The 24526-nt window shown below is 42.5% G+C and overlaps 1 protein-coding gene across 1 annotated transcript in view; it reads right to left on the bottom strand.

Annotated features, from left to right (window-relative positions):
* Window positions 1–1975: 1975 nt before the first annotated feature.
* Window positions 1976–24526, bottom strand: part of LOC134612861 (uncharacterized) — a 59480-nt gene continuing 36929 nt past the window's right edge. Inside the window, exons 2-3 of the mRNA XM_063457315.1 lie at window positions 7544–8455; window positions 1976–2846 (exon numbers count right to left, since the gene is read on the bottom strand). Of these exons, the coding sequence (XP_063313385.1) occupies window positions 2684–2846; window positions 7544–8442 (1062 nt within the window). The 5' untranslated portion in view covers window positions 8443–8455 and the 3' untranslated portion in view covers window positions 1976–2683. The remainder of the gene's footprint in view (window positions 2847–7543; window positions 8456–24526) is intronic.

The following is a 24526-nucleotide window of genomic DNA, read 5'->3' as shown; positions in this document are numbered from 1 at the left end:
CCTATACATATATGGCATCTTCATCTTCATTAAATTGTATGCATCACTGGCTACTAAAATGAATAATGAAGGTTTTAATATAAATGTAAATGGCACTGCATTATTTTTGTGTGTTATTAGGAGGTTGAGGGGAATACAAATTTACTTCAAATAGCATACATAAAAAGCAACAGTTTTAGAGGGTATAGCACTAACCCTAAGGTAGGGTTATATGAAAGCCTAAGGGGGAAGTTTATCATGGTGTTATGTACTGAAAAGTGATACAAATTCCAAAAAGTGGGACAATTACCGTGGAAACTGGTGGAATCAGGAGGAACATTTTATTTGTGATTATTCCACTTTTACAATGTTGCCACACTTTTCAGAACACATAATTTCAAAGCCATTGATTGCAAAAATATCATCTCACAATAAACATTCAGTGCTTGCATTATAGAAAAAAATATATAAAAAAAAACTGAATAATAATATGCTTGAGAGTGAATATAAGATAACATGACTTCCCTTAGTTTGCAGCATATATCACATTTAAATGTAAAACAGTTACATTGTTTCTATATATACATATATACACTTGCAAAAGTACAGAATTGTTATTTCCATGAAGATTTTTTTTTGTTTTGTTTTTTTGTCAAGTTGTAAAAATAGATAATTTAACTCTCTTGAGCAAATAGAAATATCCACCCACGCTCTTACATATATATTTTATTTTTATATGAGTATCTCTATTTTACAGCCTAGTCCTACTTGCATTTTGAAGCAAGTTAGTATATACAAAGCATAAACACCAGGGAAGAGACTTCTGGTTCCTGGGATTCACTCCGAGTGAGCCTGATTTGCCAGAGTGGCAAAACCAGGTGACAGGTGTATATACACACAGATACCCAAACTGTATGCACACAATAATACACATATTGTTACACACACACACACACTAGTACACATGCAGTTAACCACAGTGTACACACAAGTCCTAGTACACGTACACATACTACTATCATGCTACTGTCCACACTATTACAAACACAGACTTCTGCACACACGCCACACGCATTCTACACAAACACGCACTGACACACACATAAACAGATGTACTTGTACTCGGACATATACACACTACTACATATGCGCACACACATATATATACTCTAGGTCAGGGGTAGGCAACCTACGGCACTAGTGCCATGCACGGCACTCGAGGCGTCTTTGCACGGCACTCAAGGCTGCTAGAGCCAAACAGGCTCTGGCCTATCAGGAGTCCCAGTGAAACTTCAGATATCTGCTAATACGAAAAGGTGGTGAAGGACAATCCTCAATTTATGCATTGCAGCACATAGAGTAAGTGATCTCAGATCACTTCCTCCCAGCACTCGTGAATGGGAATCCACACAGTAGTAGAGCAGCTTGAAGCTGCGGTTGCAGCTCCTGTCCTTGACCTGTACCTGGCCAGCCTGGTCCCCACTGGAACCCAGGGAAGCTACTTACACTGCTAGATATACACATAAATGCAGAATAACCCTCCCCTCATACAAATAATACGAACAGCCCACAAGCAAACATACACACAATCCGCACAAACGTAACCTGCTAACAATCCCCATACATGCACACAACCCCACATGCAATACCCCAAACAGCCCCCACACATACACACACTACCAAACACACAAAGTGACATATCCATCCACACACACAATTCCACAAGCAGCCCCCATACACAGCCCACATTCATATGTATCACACACAACACCACAAACTACTCCTGAACATATAGAATATAATAGCTCATATACGCACAAATACAACGATACAAGGCAATTACAGTATAAATAACACAAGCAGAATACGGCAGCATACACACCTCAATTTAAAAAAATAGGACCGGCACGCTACGCGACATCACAATCCTATATCGGCACAGTGCTGCTAAAAGGTTGCCTACCCCTGCTCTAGGTATATATATGACAGTTGTTTTTTTTTTTTTTAGTTTGCAAGTGGGAATTGGGGGCACTTGAGATTTCTCTGCCTACAGTTGCTTGTGATGTAAATCCAGCCCTGACAAACACAGCATAGCAGAGCTTGATGATGATAAAGGTAAAGTACAACTGCAGGATTGCCTTTGACTGTAAATTGGAAATTACGGTATGATGTAGCTTATGCAAATTATACCATATACATATAAGCCAACAAGAGATTTCACTGGGTAGTTGATTTACATAACTTCATATTTCTATTATTGCAGAAATTGTCCAGTGAGGTCATGATGTACATTTTTTATATATAAGAAATTTAAATCACAAGACGAAAAGCACAATTAATTAATAAACCAAAGTCATTAGCACATCCAGGTACTGAAACTTTTCAATATTTCCAATATTTCTTATTTAGATCATTTACATTAAATTATAACATTTCTTCTTAATACCACTCCAAAATTCTGCCAATTTGTAAAATGTTTCCTGTTGGTTCATAAGACACTAGATAGATTTCCTGCATGTCTATAACACAAAGCATAATTAAAAAGATTGCTTCATAACAAACCGGACGTATGGAGCTAGAAAACAGAGTGTAAAGTTGTTGTGTATATATCTAGGTAAAAAAAAAAAAAGGCAAATACTGACTAACAGGCAATATTCTGCAAAGAATACCACCAACAGAACATCATAACATGAAGTTTCCTTTGTTACTGGTCTGGCAGGATGTACACATCTTCTTCTGTATGTGCATTGTTCATTGTGCCAGGCTCTGTGTAGCTATAATATGTTGGTTGAGTGTTGCTGTAAATTGGTTGGTCACCATCAGCGACATCACTTTCCAAATAAATACCCTCTTCTACCACCATATTCCTGTAAAATAGGTTGACAAAATAATATACCATCAGCACTAGAGATATATTTACTATCAGTAACAACAACATTGCTATTGTAAATCTAAATTATTAAAGTTTATTTTTAGCAATAATAATGATTACAATGAACAGTAAACTGAAAATACACTAACAATGTAAACATCACTATACACAACCTAAATTAGTTAATATTTTATTTTATATAGTTTGTGTTTTAGTAGTGTTCGGGAAGCTAGGGAATATGCAATGGGAAAATGTGCAAAAACTAGATATCCTTCCAGCCCTCATTTCCACAAGGAAAGAAGCGCTATAACAAAGAAGCATTTTATACATTTAAAGAAAGTCAGTACATGGGGCAGTATTGCACCTGCCTGAGTACTTTCCATTGCAAAACATTGCAATTGAGAGGCACAAAAGTGACATCATGCACCTCATATACAGAGTCAGGGCCGGCGCTACCATACGGCGGCAAAAGCGGCCGCCTTAGGGCGCACGGACCCGAGGGGCGCAAAAATGTCCGAGTGACCGGCGGGGGCACGGAGAACTCCGCTCCCGCCAATTTCTGCAGCAATCTGCCCAGGAAACGTGCAGCCAATGAGGAAAGGGGGCGGAACAACGAGGAGCGACCGCGGCGAATATCTTCCTAAGCTACAGGCTGCTGGGATATGTGACATCATATCCCGGCGGCCAACTGCTGTGGAGAGAGGAGGGAAGCTACAACAGTGCAGCGGGGCCTATAAGCAACTATAAGAAACAGTAAGTGTGTGTGTGTAAGAGTTAGTGTGTGTGTGTAAGAGTTAGTGTGTGTGTGTAAGAGTTAGTGTGTGTGTGTAAGAGTTAGTGTGTGTGTGTGTGTGTGTGTGTAAGAGTTAGTATGTGTCTGTGTGTGTAAGAGTTAGTGTGTGTGTGTGTGTGTGTGTAAGAGTTAGTATGTGTCTGTGTGTGTAAGAGTTAGTGTGTGTGTTAGAGCCAGTGTGTGTATATTAGAGCCAGTGTGTGCATGTAAGAGTTAGTGTGTGTGTGTTTGTGTGTGTTAGAGCCAGTGTGTGTGTCTGTGTAAGAGTTAGTGTGTGTGTCTGTGTGTATAAGAGTTAGTATGTGTCTGTGTGTGTAAGAGTTAGTGTGTGTGTGAGACCGTGTGTTACAGCCAGTGAGTGTGTATTAGCAGTGTGTGTAAGAGACTGTTTGTGTGTGTCTGTTAGAGCCAGTGAGTGTGTATACGCAGTGTGTGTGTGTGTGTGTGTGTGTAAGCAGTATGTGTGTAATGGTCAGTGTGTGTGTGTGTGTGTGTGTCTGTTAGAGCCAGTGAGTGTGTATAAGCAGTGCAAGTGTGTAAGAGACTGTGTGTGTGTATACGCAGTGTGTGTGTGTGTGTGAGTGTGTGTAATGGTCAGTGTGTGTGTGTGTGTCTGTTAGAGCCAGTGAGTGTGTATAAGCAGTGCAAGTGTGTAAGAGACTGTGTGTGTGTATACGCAGTGTGTGTGTGTGTGTGTGTGAGTGTGTGTAATGGTCAGTGTGTGTGTGTGTGTGTGTGTGTGTCTGTTAGAGCCAGTGAGTGTGTATAAGCAGTGCAAGTGTGTAAGAGACTGTGTGTGTGTGTGTGTATAAGCAGTGTGTGTGTGTGTGTGTGTGTGTGTGTGTGTGTGTGTGTGTAAGCAGTATGTGTGTAACAGTAAGTGTGTGTATGTGTATGTGTATAAACGAGTGAGTGTGTGATGCAAGGGGGTTACGAAAAGTGGGAAGAAGACACAAAACACATAAAAAAAATGCCAGACAGGGAATACAATATACAAAAAGGGAAAACAAGAGAAAAAGGTAGTAAAATGCACAAAAGGGGCAAAAAATGGGTAAGAAGGGCAAAAGTGGGAATATTAGACAGACAGGTGAAGATAAATTTTGGGGGCAGCAAACTGTGTCTTCGCCTGTGTAGACAGAAGTCCTTGCACCGGCCCTGTACAGAGTGAGTTACCCCTCCTACCCACCGCCCAAAAATCCAATTCAGTGTTGCTTGATCCATGAATTGGAGGATGCACAAAAGAGTCTGAAAGCACATCCCTTATTCCCACATTCACAAATCGAGAAAATGCAATTAAAGGAGCACTATAGTCAAAATATGAAAGCAAGAAAGACAGGTCCCCTCGCCTTCCTTGCTTTTATATTATCCCTTTAAAAAAAAAATTTGAGTGATTATGATAAAATAGTTTGAGTGATTATAATAATATAAACTTACCTCCGTTCCAGTTCCAGTGCCAAGATCCTCAGCAGGCCACGCCCTCTTTTTGGAAAAATGACAAAATAGCAGGGCTCAATCAGACGCTTCTCTTGGAGAAGCGTCATAGCGATCTGGTGCGCATGCGCTGCACCAATCACGTTCTTCATAGAGCGGCATTAAATGCTGCTCTATGAATGAAGACTGAGCGCTGTACCGCACATGTGTGCGGTATGCATGTTCGCGAGCTGAGCTGACTGACAGCTCAGCTTGCTGTTTATGCCTGCCCCCTCCTAAGCCCAAAGTTTGTGTGTATACAAACACTATATATAGAGATATATCTATATATAGTGTTTGTATAAAAACACACACATTTTAAAAAACGTTCACACACACACTACCCATCCTTCCATCCATCAATCCATCCATATCCATCAATACATCCCTATCCATCAATACATCCCTATCCATCCCCATCCGTCTATCCATCCCTATCCATACATCCCTCTCAATCCATCCATCCCTCTCTATCTCTCTCTCTATCCATCCATCCCTCTCTATCATCCAACTATCCCTCAGAGGGAGGGGTGGATGGATGGATTAATGATAGAGATGGATGGATGAATGGATGGATGGATGGATGGAGAGGGAGGGATGGATGGATGGAGAGGGAGGGATTGATGGATAGTGAGAGATGGATGGATGGATAAGGAGTGATGGATGATAGAGAGGGATGGATGGATGATAGAGAGGGATGCATGGATGATAGAGAGGGATGGATGGATGGATAATAGAGAGGGATGGATGGATGGAGAGGGATGGATGGATCGATGGAGAGGGAGGGATGGATGGGTGGATGGAGAGGGAGTTATGTATGGATAGAGAGGGAGGGATGGATGGAGAGGGAGGGGTGGATGGATGGATAGGGAGGGATGGATGATAGAGAGGGATGGATGGATATAGAGGGATGGATGGATGGATAGAGAGGGGTGGATAGCGATGGATGGATAGGGAGGGATAGATGGATAGAGATGGATGGATGGATAGAGAGGGATGGATGGAGATGGATGGATAGAGAGAAATGGATGGATGGATGGATGGATAGAGAGGGATGGATGGATGGATAGAGACTCTTACTCTCTCTCACCCACACTCACACTCTCTCACTCTCTCAGCCACACTCACTCTCTCTCAATCTCACACAATCATTCTCTCTCAATCTCACACAATTATTCTCTCACTCACTCTCTCAATCTCACATGCTCACTCTCTCACACTCACACTCACTCTAATTCATTTTTAAAATAAGTTTACTTACGGTTTGAAGTCAGTAGATCCTCCTGCTCGGTCTCCTGCCTTCAGCCTGTCATCCAGAGCCCACGCTGTGTGCAGGAGATCATTATCTCCCACACTGTTGGCTCTGATTGCTGACAGGATCCAGGTTACTACAGGACACAGGCGGCGCCTTCACAGTGCCTCCTGTGTCCTGATAGCACGTTTGATGTCTTCAGCAAGCGTGAAGATGTCAAATGTGTTGAATGCGAATTAGGCAGCCCTTAACTCAGAAGTCCCTCTGGTGGCCGTCTGATTGACTGCCACTAGAGGTGTTCCTAGCTTCCAATGTAAACACTGTATTTTCTCAGAAAATACAGTGTTTACATGAAAAAGGCTGCAGGGAGCTATTGTACTCACCCGAATAACCCCATTAAGCTTAAATTGTTCAGGTGACTATAGTGTCCTTTTATCATGGAGCAAAATGGGGAAAAGACTGTCTGAAAATACTGCTAGGTGAGATCTTGCAAGGTAGTAAACTTACTGTTACACTGAATTACTGTTAGCTTATAGAGAGGGGTTTCACTGCAGCGCTGACACTAAGGACATTTAGGGTTAAGGTTTAACATTATTGATTTAAGGGTTGAGGTTTAAAATTGGGTTAGGAACTAATTTAGCCTCACTCAATTATTATTCTAGCCCTAGAACAGTGTCTTATGAGCTTAAAAGAATAGAATATTTTTACCAGCCTGGGCTGGAATTAACAATGCTAGCCATTTATATGAACATAGAAGAAGTTGATCAGGGGGTATCCTGTAATAACCTTAGACTATGATCTCTAGCAGTCGAATCACTGATTCTATGCAGAGTTTTGCAATTTCGCTTCCAAAGGATGTGTTCTGCTTGGTAAACCTACTACTTTCAATTTTCAACTCATTTATATGTAAATGGTATTTTTCTTAGATTTTCACATAGTTTCATTTTAATAAACTGCCTCTTCTCAAAGTGTGAATAAAAAGAAGATGCCGCCTTCCCCTTGCAATCTGCCATTGCTAGCTAACAGGGCAACCATCTTAATATATTGTTCATTGATATGGGGCGTTACGTTATAACTAAGGGTTAAAACAGATGTTGGTCATGGAGTAATGGCATAACTAAAACGTATATCTGTGAAGAAAAAATGATTATTATACACAGTCTGAAAAATGTCTTACCGTTTGCCACCTTGTGGTCCAGGTCCATGCCATTCGTATGGCTTTATTTGGTTATTTTTTGTTGGACCAGCAACCATTACGTTCTCATATTCTCTCCTCTCACAACTAAATTCAGTTGTAGTTTGTTGAATGCTGTCATTATTTCTGGGGGTGTAGCGAGGTTGCATGTGAGTAGGTGACTTGTCTGGACTCCCTTTGTCTTCCATATTAGTAGATGTCATTATCTTCGTATACATGACGTAAGCAACTGTGCCCAGTATCAGAAGCAGCAATGCTATTGGTACAGCAATGTATATGACCATAAGTTTTGCTGATCCGCATTCCTGTAGAAATTCCTTCAAGTCGTACAGCGTTGAACCCAACTTACACTGAATAAAAGTATGGTTGCAGATTGGATTATTGTTACATGCATGTGAAATAGACTGTGCAACTTTACATGTGCAATCAACAATCAAGTTGGAAAGATTCTGATGAAAAATCGTTTCAGGAATGGATGACAATAAGTTTCCCTCAAGGTTCACAAATGTTATTTTTTTAGAATTGTTTAGAAAATTCCTGGGTAAAGATGTAAGCCTATTTTCATTAAGGCTCAGATTAACCAGGGCAGTGGCATCATTAAGAAAATAGTCTGGAAGCAAATTAAGTTTATTGTGGGACATTTCCAGATGCTCAAGATTTTTAAAGAGATGTAACTGTTTGCCGATATCTTTTATGTTGCTGTGACGTATGATCAGGGTTGATATATTTATACACTTGCTGATTTCTGTCCAATTCAATTCACAATTCAAATAAGGTGTATTAGTGATATTAATTATAGGAGAACAATTAAATTGAATACACACTCCATTTGTGTAAATGATAGGGCAAAGAAATACTGCTATGTATAAAAGTGTATGCATTCTTCTCTTAAACCTGTGGATGAAAAACAAAACGGTAAATTGTTGTGCCTCTAATTATGTAAATATGTAATTCACAAAATAGAATATACTAGCAAATTGGTTCCAACTTTTCAGTATTTCGATTAAGCCCTGCAGTCATGATTGAGGCCTTTTTATGAATTATTGTTATCTGCTTGCTTTATTGAACTTTCCCGATTCCCATTATGTGCAGCCACCCAAATTATATGTGTGTGTATCTATATATGTAAATATACATGCAAATAGCTGCTGTTACCCTATGTGTATGCTGTGCCCAGTAATCATTATTACATATGAATAAAATATAACAAAAATGGGAAACAAAATTCTCATTTAACTATAAACCTCTGCCAAATGTGTTAACTATATTTTATGGGTTTTTTTTGTGCTTTTTACATGTGTTTAATTTTCATGGGAAGTATCACATATCTTGTGTGTTTCACTAGCAAAAAAACATTGCCTTATTTTGACCACATTTTGATTTTATTTTAAGATATGGAGGCTCATAAAGTGCTGTATTCCTATCTTTACTTCCCAACAGCAGCAAAGAAACAACAGTAAACAGTAGGTGGAAGGGGATATGTGCGTGACCCACATATGCCCTTCCACCAACCATGTCATCAGTCATATAAAACCCCTAGGCACTTTCCCTAGCTTCCTCTTTCTTTGTTGCTCCCAGACAGCACATTTTGCACATTTTGGTGTTATGTGGGAATAATGTGTGTCTTTGAGTAATATTCAGCTATTGTTCTGTTTCATAGTTTATAGGATTTCCCTCTTTGTGTGCCTATCTTTGTATCCTCTATCCTGTGTTCTGCTTGTTTTCCTCTACATTTTTTTCCTCCCATTCGGTTACGGTTGCTATTTTAGTTATCTCCTGTGCCCTGGTGGTCACTCAGTCTTGGATAAGCCCCCTGTTTGGTTTATTGTATCCCTGTTGGTCTCATGCCCTTATCAAGCTATCTATAATGCCAAAGGCCAAGCCCTTAGATTATGTGCCTCTCTCCAGAGAGACTACTCAACCTTCATGTTTGAATCTGCCTCTTCTCCTGAGGATAGAGAGGAAGTAGCTCCTTCTTTCAGGGATTCCATGATGTCTCTAATCAGTCCATTTCACAGTCTATTGCTACATTCATGGGCTGTATGGCATCTGCTCTCTCTGAGACCAAAACACAGACATTGAGCCAGACTCAATGTTTTCCCCTATGGATGCTGTTCTAGAGGTTGCTGGGGTATCCACACCCTTATCACTATGGGCTCTCAAAGTCTTGCCATAAATGTTCTCCAGAACCTCGGTCCATCACTGAAGGCGTTCATACAAAATACAAATGAGCATTAACTTTCCAGGCGGAACGGGCGAGAAAATGGAAATGTGCTAGAACACAACCCATGAGTGCATCCAAATCATACATCGAACCTGGAGAGGAGACTGTGACTGAATCAGATTCATCTGACATCTCTACTGCCCCTACTGATGTCACAGCTCAACAGTCTGTCACCTCCATCAGGTTCTGAAGAAGATGTGGTCTTAGAGCCATTTGGGGAACCCCTCTTTAACCCGTGTACCGATGACTGGGTCCCTCTGACCATTTTGCCAGCTACCTTAAATGCAGTGTCCACAAGACCCCAAAACATCCCAACATAGGTTATTTGGATTTTGCTGTGTTGGACAACCAGATGTAGGCCGAATTGCACTGGTGGCTTTGCAACATGGCCGCATGGCAGGGCAATTTTCAGCTTGACTCCAGAAATCTTAATCTAGTTGGATGCAGCTTCTCCAGGTGTGGTGCACGAGAAGTTTCCACAGGAGGTCATTGTGCAAAGATGAGTCTCGATTGCATATAAATTTTTTGGAGCTGCTGGCGGGTTCCTATGCTCTAAAAGGTTTTACCAATGACCGAATCAACACGTACATCCAACTCCACATGTACAACATCTCCATGGGGAACTATGTCAATTATATGGGTGGTACCCACTCCGCAGTCTTGCTTGGCAGGTTGAATCACCCAGTTTCTGTCAGATTCCATCGACTTAACCCTAGCCGACATGTTCACCATGCTGGCGGCTCTTTGAAGACTCCTACATACCAACGTAATCACTTTACATTAGAACACATGCCTTAATTGGCAATGGATGCGTTCCTGCAGGATTGGGGCATCCCACCATTCACCATGATGGTGGGAGGAATCTGCTACAAGTGCATTGTCAACAAGCCATGGTGGTTCTATGCACCTTTATGGACAATGCAGTTGTGGTTTTACAGCCTCCTGGAACTTTGCTAAACTGTCCTCGCCTGCTTCATTAGCAGGTGCCTTTGCAATCCGAATGGGCGTCCACATCCCCTTCTCCAGGAAGGTCTTCACTCCTTCTGGCATGCCTGATTTGGGGGACCACTAGGAGGTCCAAGGCCTTTTGAGGACAGCTGTACATCTCTTGACAGGCGTTTGGGGACCTGGCCTTCAATGATGTTACAGTTCTGCCAATAGCAGGCTTGTGCTTCTTGATGCTTGGAATGGAACATGGATCCTATGACATGGATTCTGCAATATTTGTACTTCATCTTTGATGCCAGTTGGGCCTACAGGACTCTGGACCTCTATTGCTCTGCTGTCTCCTCAGCCAAAGCTGGAATCAAGGATTCTCCTGCAGTGAAACATCTATTAGTATGCTCCTACTGAAAGGTGCCAGACTAGCTAAACTATTACGGCCCAATTGTTCATGCACTTGGGATGTAACAGGGTCCAGGCTCTGTTTTCCTCCTGGCCAGCCAATTTGGAACTGTCACCATGGCAGCTCTCTTCCCCACTGGTCATGTTACTCTGTTTGATATGCTGCAAGCAAGTATCTGATGTATCAGGACCTTCCCCGTCCACACCTTTAACAGCAGAGCTCTATATAGCTCTTGAAAGGGTGAGTGTGCTTTCATTTCAATTTACCACCCTATATGTTTTAAAATTATTACACTTAGATTGTGTGTTCTCTGTTTTTGTTTCTAAGAGATTCACCTATCAACAAGATTATGTTGTATTCATGTATGAATATATCTGTATTTGTTTGTGGCTATACTAAACCACAGGCGCGGATTATCTCTTTTTTCTTCTGTTTTGTTCTATTTGTGTCATCACAAGGTTGGGGAAATGTTGTGTGATAGTCTGCTGCCCTCGCCCATCTCTTAAGATATAGTGAGCACCTATACCCTATATTTGTCAATACCTCTCTCTCTCTCTCTCTCTCTCTCTCTCTCTCTCTCTCTCTATATATATATATATATATATATATATTTATCTGCACAATCCTATCATATCCAAAACTATAATTCATAAACTCGTCTTCTTTCACCTCTGCTTACAAGGGTTATGAAAACAATGACAAATATGCCCCGTTACGGTTTATGATTTTTCAGCGTCAGCAAATCTAACACTGTTCCAAACCCGTTAGATCCAGCAGTCTGCATATTTTCTAGACTATAGTTTAAGTTTCCGTTAACCTGTTAATTTCATGTTATCTACTTGGAAAATGTGTGGGTTACGGACTGCCAAGACTTGCAATGTTCTACAAACTACTGGCGACTACTGTTTTATACTGCCTTTCATCGCACAGGCGACTATTGCTTACATTAATTTGTGTTTTATTTTATTCTCTCTACTTCATGGGGGGGGGGGGGGGGGTCTCCATGCCTTACCTTGATCTTAGGCAAACCAACACTGCCACATGGATAACCAAAATCCAGCCCAGCTTACCTAATGTCTACGATACCGCAAAAATTAGGCACACCGCAGAGTACCGCAGAGATGCAGTACACTCCGGACCCCAGTGGCTACTCATGCACGGTCTGACTAGCTTGACATAGCATCTTACTTTACTTCACAGCATCTTACCTACTACATTGAACACAATAGGATGTTTACTCCGTTAGTTGTTAAAGTTTTTAATAGTTTGTTATTACTAGCCCGCCGGGGAACACTACACGCGAGCACAATACTCGCATATGTATACTCCCGTAGGTCAGCATACCTGCACAAGGAACACAATCCCACACGTTCCCCACTAGCCTATAGGCACGACGCTCTCCAGGAAAACTATAGATGCCTTCCACACGCGCACCATCATCATGTTGTTGGGCAGGACGACCCGGCTACTGGGGCAGAGCAGGTACACTGTCATTACATACTCACCACGACACAAAGAATTGAAAAGTCTATTATTTTTATGCATAGCAGATACCTGTCAGTTTACACGCAATGTCCTGATATATGTATCTTTAGAAAATCACGATAATTAACCTTGTTAATGTTTGGATATCACTGCATCCTATAGCTCTAGCTAGCGACTACCAAGCATATGAACGTCCTACTGTATTTAACGCTGAAAAGTACTCATCATATTCTCTAAAAATGTGCATTGATAAACCTGCCATGTTGTAAAAGTCTAATGACAAATGTGAACGAGAGCTGTTGTGGCTCAGTCTACACCGTTGTTAACCATACGCACGCAAAAATAAAGAATTTAAAAAAAAAAAAAAAAAAGAAATCCAAATCCCATTTTGGAGTCACATAGGAATTGTTGTTTTTTAAGCCTATATTATGATGTAAAATTATTTATGAGGGAAATTGAGCTCTGGAAATATAAATCCACCCATGGTGAGTGTGCTATGGATCTTAGAGATGTAGTGGCATATATGTTTTAAGCTTGTGTAGTAGCAAAGCACTTGAATAGCAAAAAATAGAGAACTCAGTGTTTCAGTCCACTAACACAACACTTTTCTATTTATAATGCGGCTGTCAAGTGTAATGAGAGGGAGGAATCCAATACGCTACACCCTCTATCTCCATAAAGCACAATGTGTGCAGGGTACACACTCTCTATGGAGCCTAGGAGGACACTTCCTTGCCACTTGTAGTGGCGAGTAAGTCTCAGCACAGAAGCGTGAGTCAGCGACCTTGGATAGTGCTGTGCTGCCATATTGGGACTTGGGACACGGCTCAGACCACCAGGAAGCCAAGGAGGTTGAAGTTCTCACTGAAGGCCTGCATGCCGACCCTGGAGCAGGGAGAATTGTGGCACAATGGGGCCAGCCACGTATTAGCAATATGCAGGATGGTATGTTTTTTACAGCTGCAATAAATGCACATATTTATTTCTCTAAAGAAGTCTTGTAAAGGCCTTCACATGGTCAGGTATAACAAATGGAGTTGTTGATCACTGAGGTATAACAAATAGAGTTGTTGATCAAGGTTTTTTTTTTTTTTTTTTTCATATATATATCACATTAAAGTCTTACCTGTCCTTTAAACATCAATAATGATGGAAACTATAGGTGAGGATTCCAAAACTGGTGCTTTATCCTTAAGGATTACCTCAATTTTATATGTGTTAATGCATATTACTAAACAAATATTTAAATGCAAGCGGCACAAATTGTTAAAAGTGCTTCATCAAAAGTGATTCTTCTTTGTACTTACAATAAAATTATATTTGTGAACATCCAGCACTAATGCAGAATAAAGTCTTAAAAATTATGCCACTATGTCTTCATTTGCATGATGAGCTAGGAATTGTAGGACAATTGTGGAAACATGATTTCTCTACTTAAGGCAGACTTTTCTCAAGGTCCTACTTGAGATATGAAGATAATGCTAACAGTAAAAATATAATTTGCATAAACCACTGAGACATTTATTGTGTTTGGTCTCACCACTACTTAATACTTCTCTCGCCCATTCTCTCTCTATATATAGAGAGAAAGGCCTCACACTCAATAATTCTGGACCTTATTAGCTACAAGCACAAAATGAGCATCACGGGAGGCTGGAGACATTATAATGAAACATAAAAACAATATTGCATTATATGTATAGCATACATTAATGCTATGGTTACTTTGTTAGAAGTAAAGTTGGAATTATGTTAATTTTGGAGTTAGGATTAATGTTACAATTAACAGCCACTATTCTTTTCCTCTATATTTCCTTAATAATAATAATAATAATAATAATAATAATGAAAAAAAAAGTGACATATTTATTAAGTGATTGCCATGCTAATAAATACATTTTCTGACATGATTGCTCTGAATGGACAGTGGGTCCAGATATGTACCTAACCAATCTAGATAACCTTTTGTTGTCAGGGTGCACAAGCACAGAGGGGATGAACTAGTGTAATTAATCACTTTGCAACCAGTTCTTTACATGTATATTGCTATTCCTTGTCTTCTACAGAGTAATTAATAATAAGAGTGTTACCAGAGGACTAGATAGACAGAACATCCTATAGTAACCATGTATCAGTGGAGTATATCCTGCATTGCCAGAGGATACGTTACCCTATCAAAGCAGAATCCTAGCATTTAATGGAGCAGTAAGTGGTGCAGATTAGGTAAGAGAAACTCATGGATGATGGTGTGCCTGATCTGATACACCTTCAGGGCCAGAGACGCCTGGGCTGTAATGTCTCAACAAGTAATTATGGAAATATTTTAAATGCATGCAGAAAAGTAGCTTCTCTTTCTAAGTCCATTAAAGTAATTTTTTTGCTAGATTCCATAATGCAATGCAAATATTTTGGGACAATTGATTGCTCATATTTTAGAGTTGCAGTTTTCCTCCCTGCAAATATTTTATATTCAAATTTTAATATATTTAATATATAATACTTTACAATTGAACTTACTTCCCAGTTATTTTAATTTTATGTTTACTGATACCCTATATTTAAAAAAATATGCATGTATGAAAAAATGAATAAATGAAATGAAGAAATCTGCACTTTCTTAACCTGCAACTGGGTGCCTCTCTGTCTATCTTTCTTATAAGATCTGTCCTTAGATCTGGCATTCAGCAGTGACAAAGCATACAGGGTTAAGCAAAAATGAAACAATGTTTTTATATGTATGTAGTGTGTGCCCTGACTATGCCTGGACTAAACGGATTGTGATGTCTTTGTTTTTACTATATGTTTAAAGGAACACTATAGTCACCTAAATAACTTTAGCTAAATCAAGCAGTTTTAGTGTATAGATCATTCCCCTGCAATTTCACTGCTCAATTCACTGTCATTTAGGAGTTAAATCACGTTGTTTCTGTTTATGCAGCCCTAGCAACACCTCCCCTGGCTATGATTGACAGGGCCTACATGAAAAAAAACAACTGGTTTCACTTTCAAACAGATGTAATTTACCTTAAATAATTGTATCTCAATCTCTAAATTGAACTGTTAACATAGCAGGGGATAAGAAAATCTTGAATAAACAGAACTTGCAATAAAGAAAGCCTAAATAGGGCTCTCTTTACAGGAAGTGTTTATGGAAGGCTGTGCAAGTCACATGCAGGGAGGTGTGACTAGGGTTCATAAACAAAGGGGTTTAACTCCTAAATTACAGAGGATTGAGCAGTGAGGCTGCAGAGGCATGTTTTATACACCAAAACTACTTAATTAAGCTAAAGTTGTTCAGGTGACTATAGTGTCCCTTTAACATACATTTAAAAGAAAATGGGTAATCACATAAAAAGTACAAATAATCCGGATGGCTTTCCACGTTATATTTGATGATGTAGTCTCTAGACTTGGAGATTTGCGTAAAATCAAACTGAAATTCAGGGCAATTAGGTGAAATTCAATTTTGTAGCTGCCATGTGCCAGAATCTCAGGGGAACCAGTTCACTAGAGCCCAAACATATTCTGTTGGGTGCTCGATTTAAAGTTCCATTCCTGGCACCAGAAAAATAGGGAAAATGATTTTTTTGTTTGTTTTTTTTGGCTGGGGCAAATTAGCAGCTTAGTTTCCCATGGAAAGAGATCTGACCAATCATGTGGGGAGAATCTTTTCTAATCAATAGGTAACAAAAAAAAAAATGATCCATGGTTAGGGGACAACCAGTAAATGTTGATTCTATTCACAGATCAAGTGAAGTGACTAAAACAGGGATTAAAACAACAATACTTTCAAGCAGAATTCTTCTAGATACTTTGACTTCAGTTAATGAGGGAGGCAAACCAAGTCTGTGTTTACCATTGCTTAGCTGTGTTGGTCTGGAAGATAACCTGAGTAATTCAAAGGGACTCTACAGGCTCCCAGACCACTTTATATCATTGAATTGGTCTGTGAAGAGCAAGCATGTCAAACTCGCGGGCCGCATGTGGCCCATAAGGACCATCTTTGCGGCCCAGTAAGCCGCGAGTGCATGCTCAGCGTTATAGCAGAGTAGGCACTTGCTTTCCCCATATTGAAGGTGCCTACTTTGCTAACACTTACCCGGCCGGGGAGGAGGTTTGCGAGGGAGCTCAGTGTTCCTGCTCCTCACTGCTCCCTCGCACATGCTGACTGAAGTGAAGCCAAGCGCCGGAATATGATGTAATATTCTGGCACCCAGCATCACTAAACCACGCGCGGGAGCAGTGAGGAGCAGGAAGGACCCCAGGGAGATGTCCCCCATCGGCTCCATAAGGAAGGGAGCAATAAAGAAAAGTGTGTGTCTCTGTCTGTCTGTCAGTGAGTGTGTGTGTGTCTGTGTGTTTCTGTCAGTGAGTATGTTTGTGTCTGTCAGTGAGTATGTGTGTGGCTGTCTGTCAGTGAGTATGTGTGTGTCTGTGAGTGTGTTTGTGTCTGTCTGTGTTTGTGTGTCTGTCTGTGACAGACACACAAGTGTATGTTCTGCAATAGACCACTCAAATGCACCTCTGTGTTTTCACTGTGTGGAATAAAGAACATTACCAACACCTAAAAGTCTCTTCTTTTTTTGTGCCTGTCTTTCAGCTATGCGGTCATGTTTCTCTAAACTTCAATTTAATGTCTTTCACCTTAGGGATATCTCCACTACAGTAATAACAGACACAGTGGTCCTTAAAGTAGTGGTTTCCCCCATAGTTTTTCCATGCTCAATTCAGACAATATCCATGTCTCTAACTATTTTAATCTAGATCAGGGATTCTCAACCTAATTATCAAGGACACATCAAAATCCCAGGTATTTTGCATTTCTCAATTCTATTTACAAACTGAATCAATAGTTAGGACTTGACTCAATTAATCAACATGTGGAACAACAGAATTTTCATGACATCAGTTCATTACTTCTCTGTCCTTTTTCTGGGACAGAGAAGTAATGAGTTACCATGTGAGTTATTTAAATGTTAATTTGGGTTTATGCCCTTTTTTATAAAGTAATACACAAAGTGCCTACAGTATGCTTGTTTGATTAGTAGTGATGTTTTAGAGCACCTCATTCCATCAAACCTTCTGTTGCCTATTCTAGGCATCCCAAACTTTGTATTATTCAACGTTCACAAGATATATGGCATACATGCCCTTCTAAGCTTTACAGAATCTTCTAAAAAAGAATAAAAAAAAATTCGCTCAATGTTTCTTGGAATCGTCTGCTTTGTAGGAATTTTCCAGTAACTGCTATCTTGTTAACAGTAAGTTATGCATCTCTTCCTCTTACACAAAAGCAGCATTTGCAACTCTTGCCACATGGGCATATTATGAAACATAATGAAACAACTCTGTACTTTTGCAACTCATCAAGTCAGTAAGGAAGTGATATATTGAATTTACCAGCATGGGTATAGTTCCAGAATTATTGACAAGATTGTGTACTTTTAATTGCTTTGTAATTGTTGAAATTCCCAAATATTATGACATAAAATTATGACCCTGTCTTAAAATTGACCCAAATGTGTTTTTAAAACTAAAATCAAACCCAAGCCAATTAGAAGTAAGTATGGGTTTATGTTGTAGTGTTAAACCCCTTAAGGACAGCTGGGCATACTATTGCGTCCTTAAAAGTGTGGGCCTAGAGGGGGCGTGGCTTGACCGGGAACCAAGCTGGACGTGTCTGTCTAGCGCTCCTCACTAACCCCGATACAGAAAGCTAACAACGGCGGAAAAACCACGAATCCGTGCCCACCACCATACCCACCCTGCTTACATACCACCATGGATAAGCGCACGCCGCGAAAACAGACTAAAAAGCAGACAGACGGGACGGCCACAGTGGTGGATCTCTTTGCGGCCTCGCGGCAAGCCCGCCAAGATGGCGGCCAGACCAGCCCGAGGGCCTCAGCCTCACCAACAGATGGCGAGCCCGACCGGCTGCAGCACTCGCCTACATCGGAGACAGCCCACATTATAGCTGAGATGGCAGCAATGAAGAACTTCTTGGCCCGAGAAATTGAACGAAGTTCCAAAGCTGTAATGGCCGAGATACACACTCTGGGGGCCCGGACTGCTGAACTGGAACAACGGGTCGAGTCTACTGTAGCGGCCCATAACATAGCCACTGAGCACATCAACAGACTCACAACAAGGCTGGAGGCTTCGGAGGCAGCACTAGAGGACCAAGCAAACCGCTCGCGCCGTAACAACCTGCGCATACGTGGCCTGCCCGAACAAGCAGACGAGGGCCCACTCTCGGCCACTGTCCTCTCCATCCTCCGGCCTCTCTTGCCAGATATTCCGGACGATCGCTGGCACATCGACAGAGCGCACAGGGCCCTACGCGCCCGAAGGGAGGAAAACGCGAGGCCCAGGGATGTCATAGTGCGCTTCCTCCACTTTCAAACGAAGGAGGCGGTGCTGAGACGGGCCCGGGAGATCCCGGTGAAGTATGACAACACTGATCTTGCACTGTATCAGGATCTGGCTCCGCTCACCCTCCAACGCCGGAGAGACTGGCGGCCGGTCACAGATCTGCTAAGGGCTAATGCAGTGAGGTACGCCTGGGGTCACCCCTTTAAATTGCAAGTTTTCAAGCAAGGCAGACCCCACGTCCTCCTTCCAGGGGCAAATCCAACCCCCTTTCTACGGAATCTAGGCATTACACCGCCTAATAACCTCACTCTACCCACCTCCGCGCTCCCAACCCTACAAGCACTACCACGAGACTGGTACGCAGCTGCAGAATAGGCCTTTTTTGTCCGAACACCTTCAATCAAGCCCTACCACAACCCAACCACCCCGCAACCTGGACTCTCACCCACACCCTTCTCAGTCCTCTTACAAGCTGAGTCTGCCACGAATCCTTGACGAGCCACCGGAGCACCCACATCTGCACTCTACACACGTCGGCGACGAAAGACGAGAAGATCTGATGAACACTAGCTCCTGACACCTCGACTACCCATCACACCTGCGCTCCTGGACATTTGCTGCAGAAGAACCCCAAAGCTCCATCTTGCCACAGGACCACCACGACAGGCCTAAGGAGTGCCACAGGACACCCTTCCAGCGTGATGAGAGCTAGGGGCTGACCTAAGATCACCACAGCGGGGTAGCAGCCTCCATCAGATCCATGCTACCCCATCGATGGTTCCACGTGTTACTTCCATCCCCCAGGACCGGTCTAAATTGCCTTTCAACGGACCTGTAATGTATTATATTATTTGTATACCTGGCACCAGACACGACAGATAGCACACTTAGCCATGACCGCTAGACTCACACAGAGCATCAGACACATGCGCTCCTATTAACGCAGACACTGCTCCGTGTGAGCAGACTTTTGATCAGACCTGATATACTGCCATTCTACTTTGCCACAGCTTTTTTCTTTTACTTGACGTAGCTCATACCCAAAAAACACAAAAGAAAAAAAAAAAGGAAAAATAAATGAAAAAGTAAAAAAAAAAATAAAAAAAAAAATTTTTTGATTGAAGGCGTAAACTAAAAAAAAAGCGACACTACGAATTGCATCATGCAGACCACTGCTCACTATAAATAAACACACAAATACAAGGACGAAAATATGAAAGGACCTTGGGGTCCACACAGCGACTTTGACACTGAAGACGTAATCAAATTACTAGACACTGGGTCCGAGCACAGCGAGGCAGATGACCAAGACGCCACCCAGACAACCCCACAATATTAGAGAATGCTCCAATGTATTGTTTTCTTCTACTATGTAATGTATAATTGAATATGTAAACCGACAAACGACACTACTAACTGCATCATGTAGGCCACTGCTCACTAAAAATGAATACATACACATATAAAATAACAAAAAATACGAAAAACCTAGTGGTCCACACAGCTACATAGACACTGGGGACACGCTTAATTTACTAGATTACGTGTCCGAGCGCAGCGAGGCAGATGACCAGGAGACCCGACTTTTTTCAATAGCAACTCTACCCAGACAACTCCGCAATATTAGAGAATGCATAAATGTATTGTTTCATCTAAGACGCACTGTGTAATTGAATGTGTAAAACTAACAAACGGCACTACTGATTGCATCATGCAGTCCACTGCTCACGTTTTAACGTGTTCTACTAGCAGTTGGACCGGTTAACATCAATGGGGTCCACATGTATCCACCCTGTCAGTACGCACAATCTCCACGACCCAGCTCACAAGGACAACGCAGACAAAAAAAAATATATATATAATAAACAAAAAATAAAAAAAATAAATAAATATATATATATATATATATATATATAAAACTATCAAAAACAGAGAAATAACCCCCCCCTAGAAAAAACGTACACTTCCAATTTAACGATGACCCCCCCCCCCTTCCCCACACCCCTTCCCAAGATTCGTGAACAACTACTTCCAAGCGGCACATTGTTACAAACCCGACCTCAACAACAACGGTTGGTAGCCGCATTTCTCTTGCAACCAATTTAGCAACTGATTGTAAAGGGGATACTCCTAGTGACATGGTTCATGTCCCTAACCCCCCGGACGGCAGGAAAACGGCCGGAGATTAGGGTCCAAATACCCCCCCGCAGTCTGGCAAGGAATAAGACCAGACGAACCGCCTTCCACACTCCTCACCACCTCCTCCTCTCCCCTTCCTATCCACCCAAGTTCACCTACCTACGTTGTACACCCCAACCCCGCCCATTCAGCATCCTGGGCGACAACCGATCTAACTACATTATACCGAACAACTGTGTCACTGACATGTCAGGCTTGAGGAGCAGGGGTGGAAACAGATCTTGCCCGAGACCCTTGCCTAACGCCAACACCTCATCAGAGACCACCACACACCACTATCATGACCATGAAGATATCCTCCCTTAATGTTAAGGGCCTTAACGCGCCTCGCAAGAGACGTACACTATTCAGGGAACTAAAAAGGCTAAGCCCAGACATCGCATTCATCCAAGAGACACATTTACCCAGAGCCACCCGGGTCTCACTCCGGGATCATATATACCACGTAGCCGCAGAAGCACGAGCCTTTCAAAAACGGAATGGAGTGGCAATCCTAGTCCACAAGAGGTGCCCAATACAGCTCACACATACAACAACAGACCCAGAGGGTAGGTTCGTCATTGCAACTGGACACATACACGCACAGCCTATACACTTGATTAATGTCTACGCTCCCAACAGCCCTTCATTACAATTTTGGAATAATATGTCAGACGCGGTCTTGTCATTGCCAACGGGAATCCTAATCCTAGGGGGCGACTCAAACGCCACCCCGGCACCAGCCATTGACCGAAGCACACGCCCGGGACTGATGAAATCCCACGGCTTGGGGGCACAAGACAAACATCTACACCACTTCATTCAGAATACAAAACTCATAGACGCGTGGAGAGCACAACACCCCGGTCATAAGGACTACACGTACTATTCACCTCCCCACGATACTTACTCCCGCGTTGACCTATTCCTAACCAACCACACCGGCTTCACAAAAACCCAAAAAACAGAGATAGGGTCCATAGCATGGTCGGACCATGCCGATATTGCCATATACCTGGAAGGCCTTTGCGGCCCCACTCCATGGACATGGAGACTTAACACGTCCCTCTTAAAAGATCAACAAGTCGTAGACGACGTTAAACAACAAATAAATACATACTTCACAGACAACTTAACACCAGACGTCCCAATTGCGACGGTGTGGGCCGCCCATAAGGCAGTTATTCGCGGCCACCTCATTAAAATAGCGACGCACAAAAAGAAACTAAAAACCCAGCGACTTACACAATTACTAGACACCCTACGTACAGCAGAACAACGCCACAAAACAGACTCGAATCCACAGACGTTACAACACCTACTAGACACAAGCTTAGCCATCAGACAACTACTAATTGACGACACGGCCCGCGCACTGACATGGACCAAACGCACATACTATGACAAATCCAATAAGATGGACACGCTCCTAGCCCGCACACTAAGACCCAGAGCACAACGCCACCACATCACATCCATACGAGCCCCTGACGGAAAGCTGAAAACCTCACCATCAGAGATAGCGCAAACCTTTACATCCTTTTACAAAGCTCTCTACAACCAACCCACAACAGGGGACGCTGCTGGCACAGGACCCCATCGTGGTACCTCTGACTTCCTAACCCGACTAGACCTACCCAAGCTCCATACAACAGCTACTGCGGAACTCTCAACACCGATCACCACAGACGAAATTAACCTAGCCATATCCTCCCTAAAAAGTAACAAAGCCCCAGGCCCAGACGGATATGAGGGGAGCTACTATAAAACCTTCCGAGAGGAACTGCTCCCGCACATGGAAACCCTATTTCAGGACCTAATGCATGGAGCAGCCCCCGCCAAAGACATGACACAGGCACACATTATACTCCTGCCCAAACCAGACAAAGATCACACCCAACCGGAGGCCTATAGACCAATATCGCTCATCAATCATGACAGCAAAATACTGGCCAAGATATTGGCAACTCGACTCAACCCGTACCTGACACAATTGGTCCACGCAGACCAGGTAGGGTTCATCCCCAACAGACAACTATTCGAAAATACCAGACGAAACATAGACACAATCTGGACACTTACCACAGCCAAAACGCCGTCCTTAATTCTTTCCCTAGACGCTGAAAAAGCGTTTGACCGGGTGAGTTGGCCTTACATGTTCACGCTATTGGAACACATAAACATACCCCTCTCATACATTACAGCAGTGCGAGCTCTATACACAAATGTCACCGCACAAATAAAGATAACAGGAGCCCACAGTCCACACTTCGATATACGCAATGGCACCCGTCAAGGATGCCCGCTCTCTCCACTACTGTTTGTGCTCACACTAGAACCCCTCCTCCAGGCAATTAGGGAACACCCCGAAATAACAGGAGCTATGATTGGGAACCAAGAATTCCTGGTCTCGGGGTACGCCGACGATGTACTCCTCACCATGACTGACCCCATTCCCTCCATGCAAGCGCTACTTCCCCTCCTCCGGACATACGGCGAGTTATTAGGATATAAAGTTAACATGGAAAAATCCAGCGCTCTCCCGTTACACCTTACACAATCGACCATTCATCAAATTACGGTAGAGCACCACATCCGCATTTCGCCCACCTCACTCACGTACCTCGGTATAAAACTACCGGCGGACCCCACAGCACTCTACAGCCTAAACTATACTCCGCTTATAGCCAAACTCATAGCAGATATAGAGACCTGGACGGAAAAAACAATATCGTGGATCGGGAGGATACATTCGATCAAGATGAATGTCCTACCCCGTATCCTATTTCTATTCCAAGCTCTGCCCACACCAGTCACGAAACAAGACCTAATACCACTCCAGCGGACAATAGACCGCTTCATATGGCAAAACAGGAGGCACAGAGTAGCCCGCAACATACTCTATCGCCCCAAAACGAGAGGAGGCCTAGGCCTCCCCCACCTCTACTTTTACTATTTAGCAGCCCAAATGACACAAATAGCGAGGTGGCATACCCCCCCAGACACTAGAAGATGGGTTGACCTGGAATCGTTACTCATGCAGTCAGATCTCCCTCAATTCTACATTTGGACACCCAGGGAACTCAGGGCACTTCCAAGAACATCATGCCCAGCCATCACTAACTCTATTCAATTGTGGGACAAAATAGCCATAAAATACGGATTCACTTCCGCCACCTCCCCCCTCACCCCCATACTAAGAAACAGGGCCTTTGCCCCGGGTATGCGACCGTGGGACTTTAAAGGCCTTGAGAGAGCGGGTCTACAAAGGGTCCACCAACTGTACGTTGGAGATACAATAATCCCCTTTGCGGACCTACAAACCAGAACTACCCTAACCCCAGCAGACTTTTTTAGG

This window comes from Pelobates fuscus, chromosome 5, assembly GCF_036172605.1.
Source record: "Pelobates fuscus isolate aPelFus1 chromosome 5, aPelFus1.pri, whole genome shotgun sequence".
NCBI lineage: Eukaryota > Metazoa > Chordata > Amphibia > Anura > Pelobatidae > Pelobates > Pelobates fuscus.
Note: the sequence above shows the minus strand (reverse complement) of the source record. Positions and strands in the feature narration are given on the sequence as shown.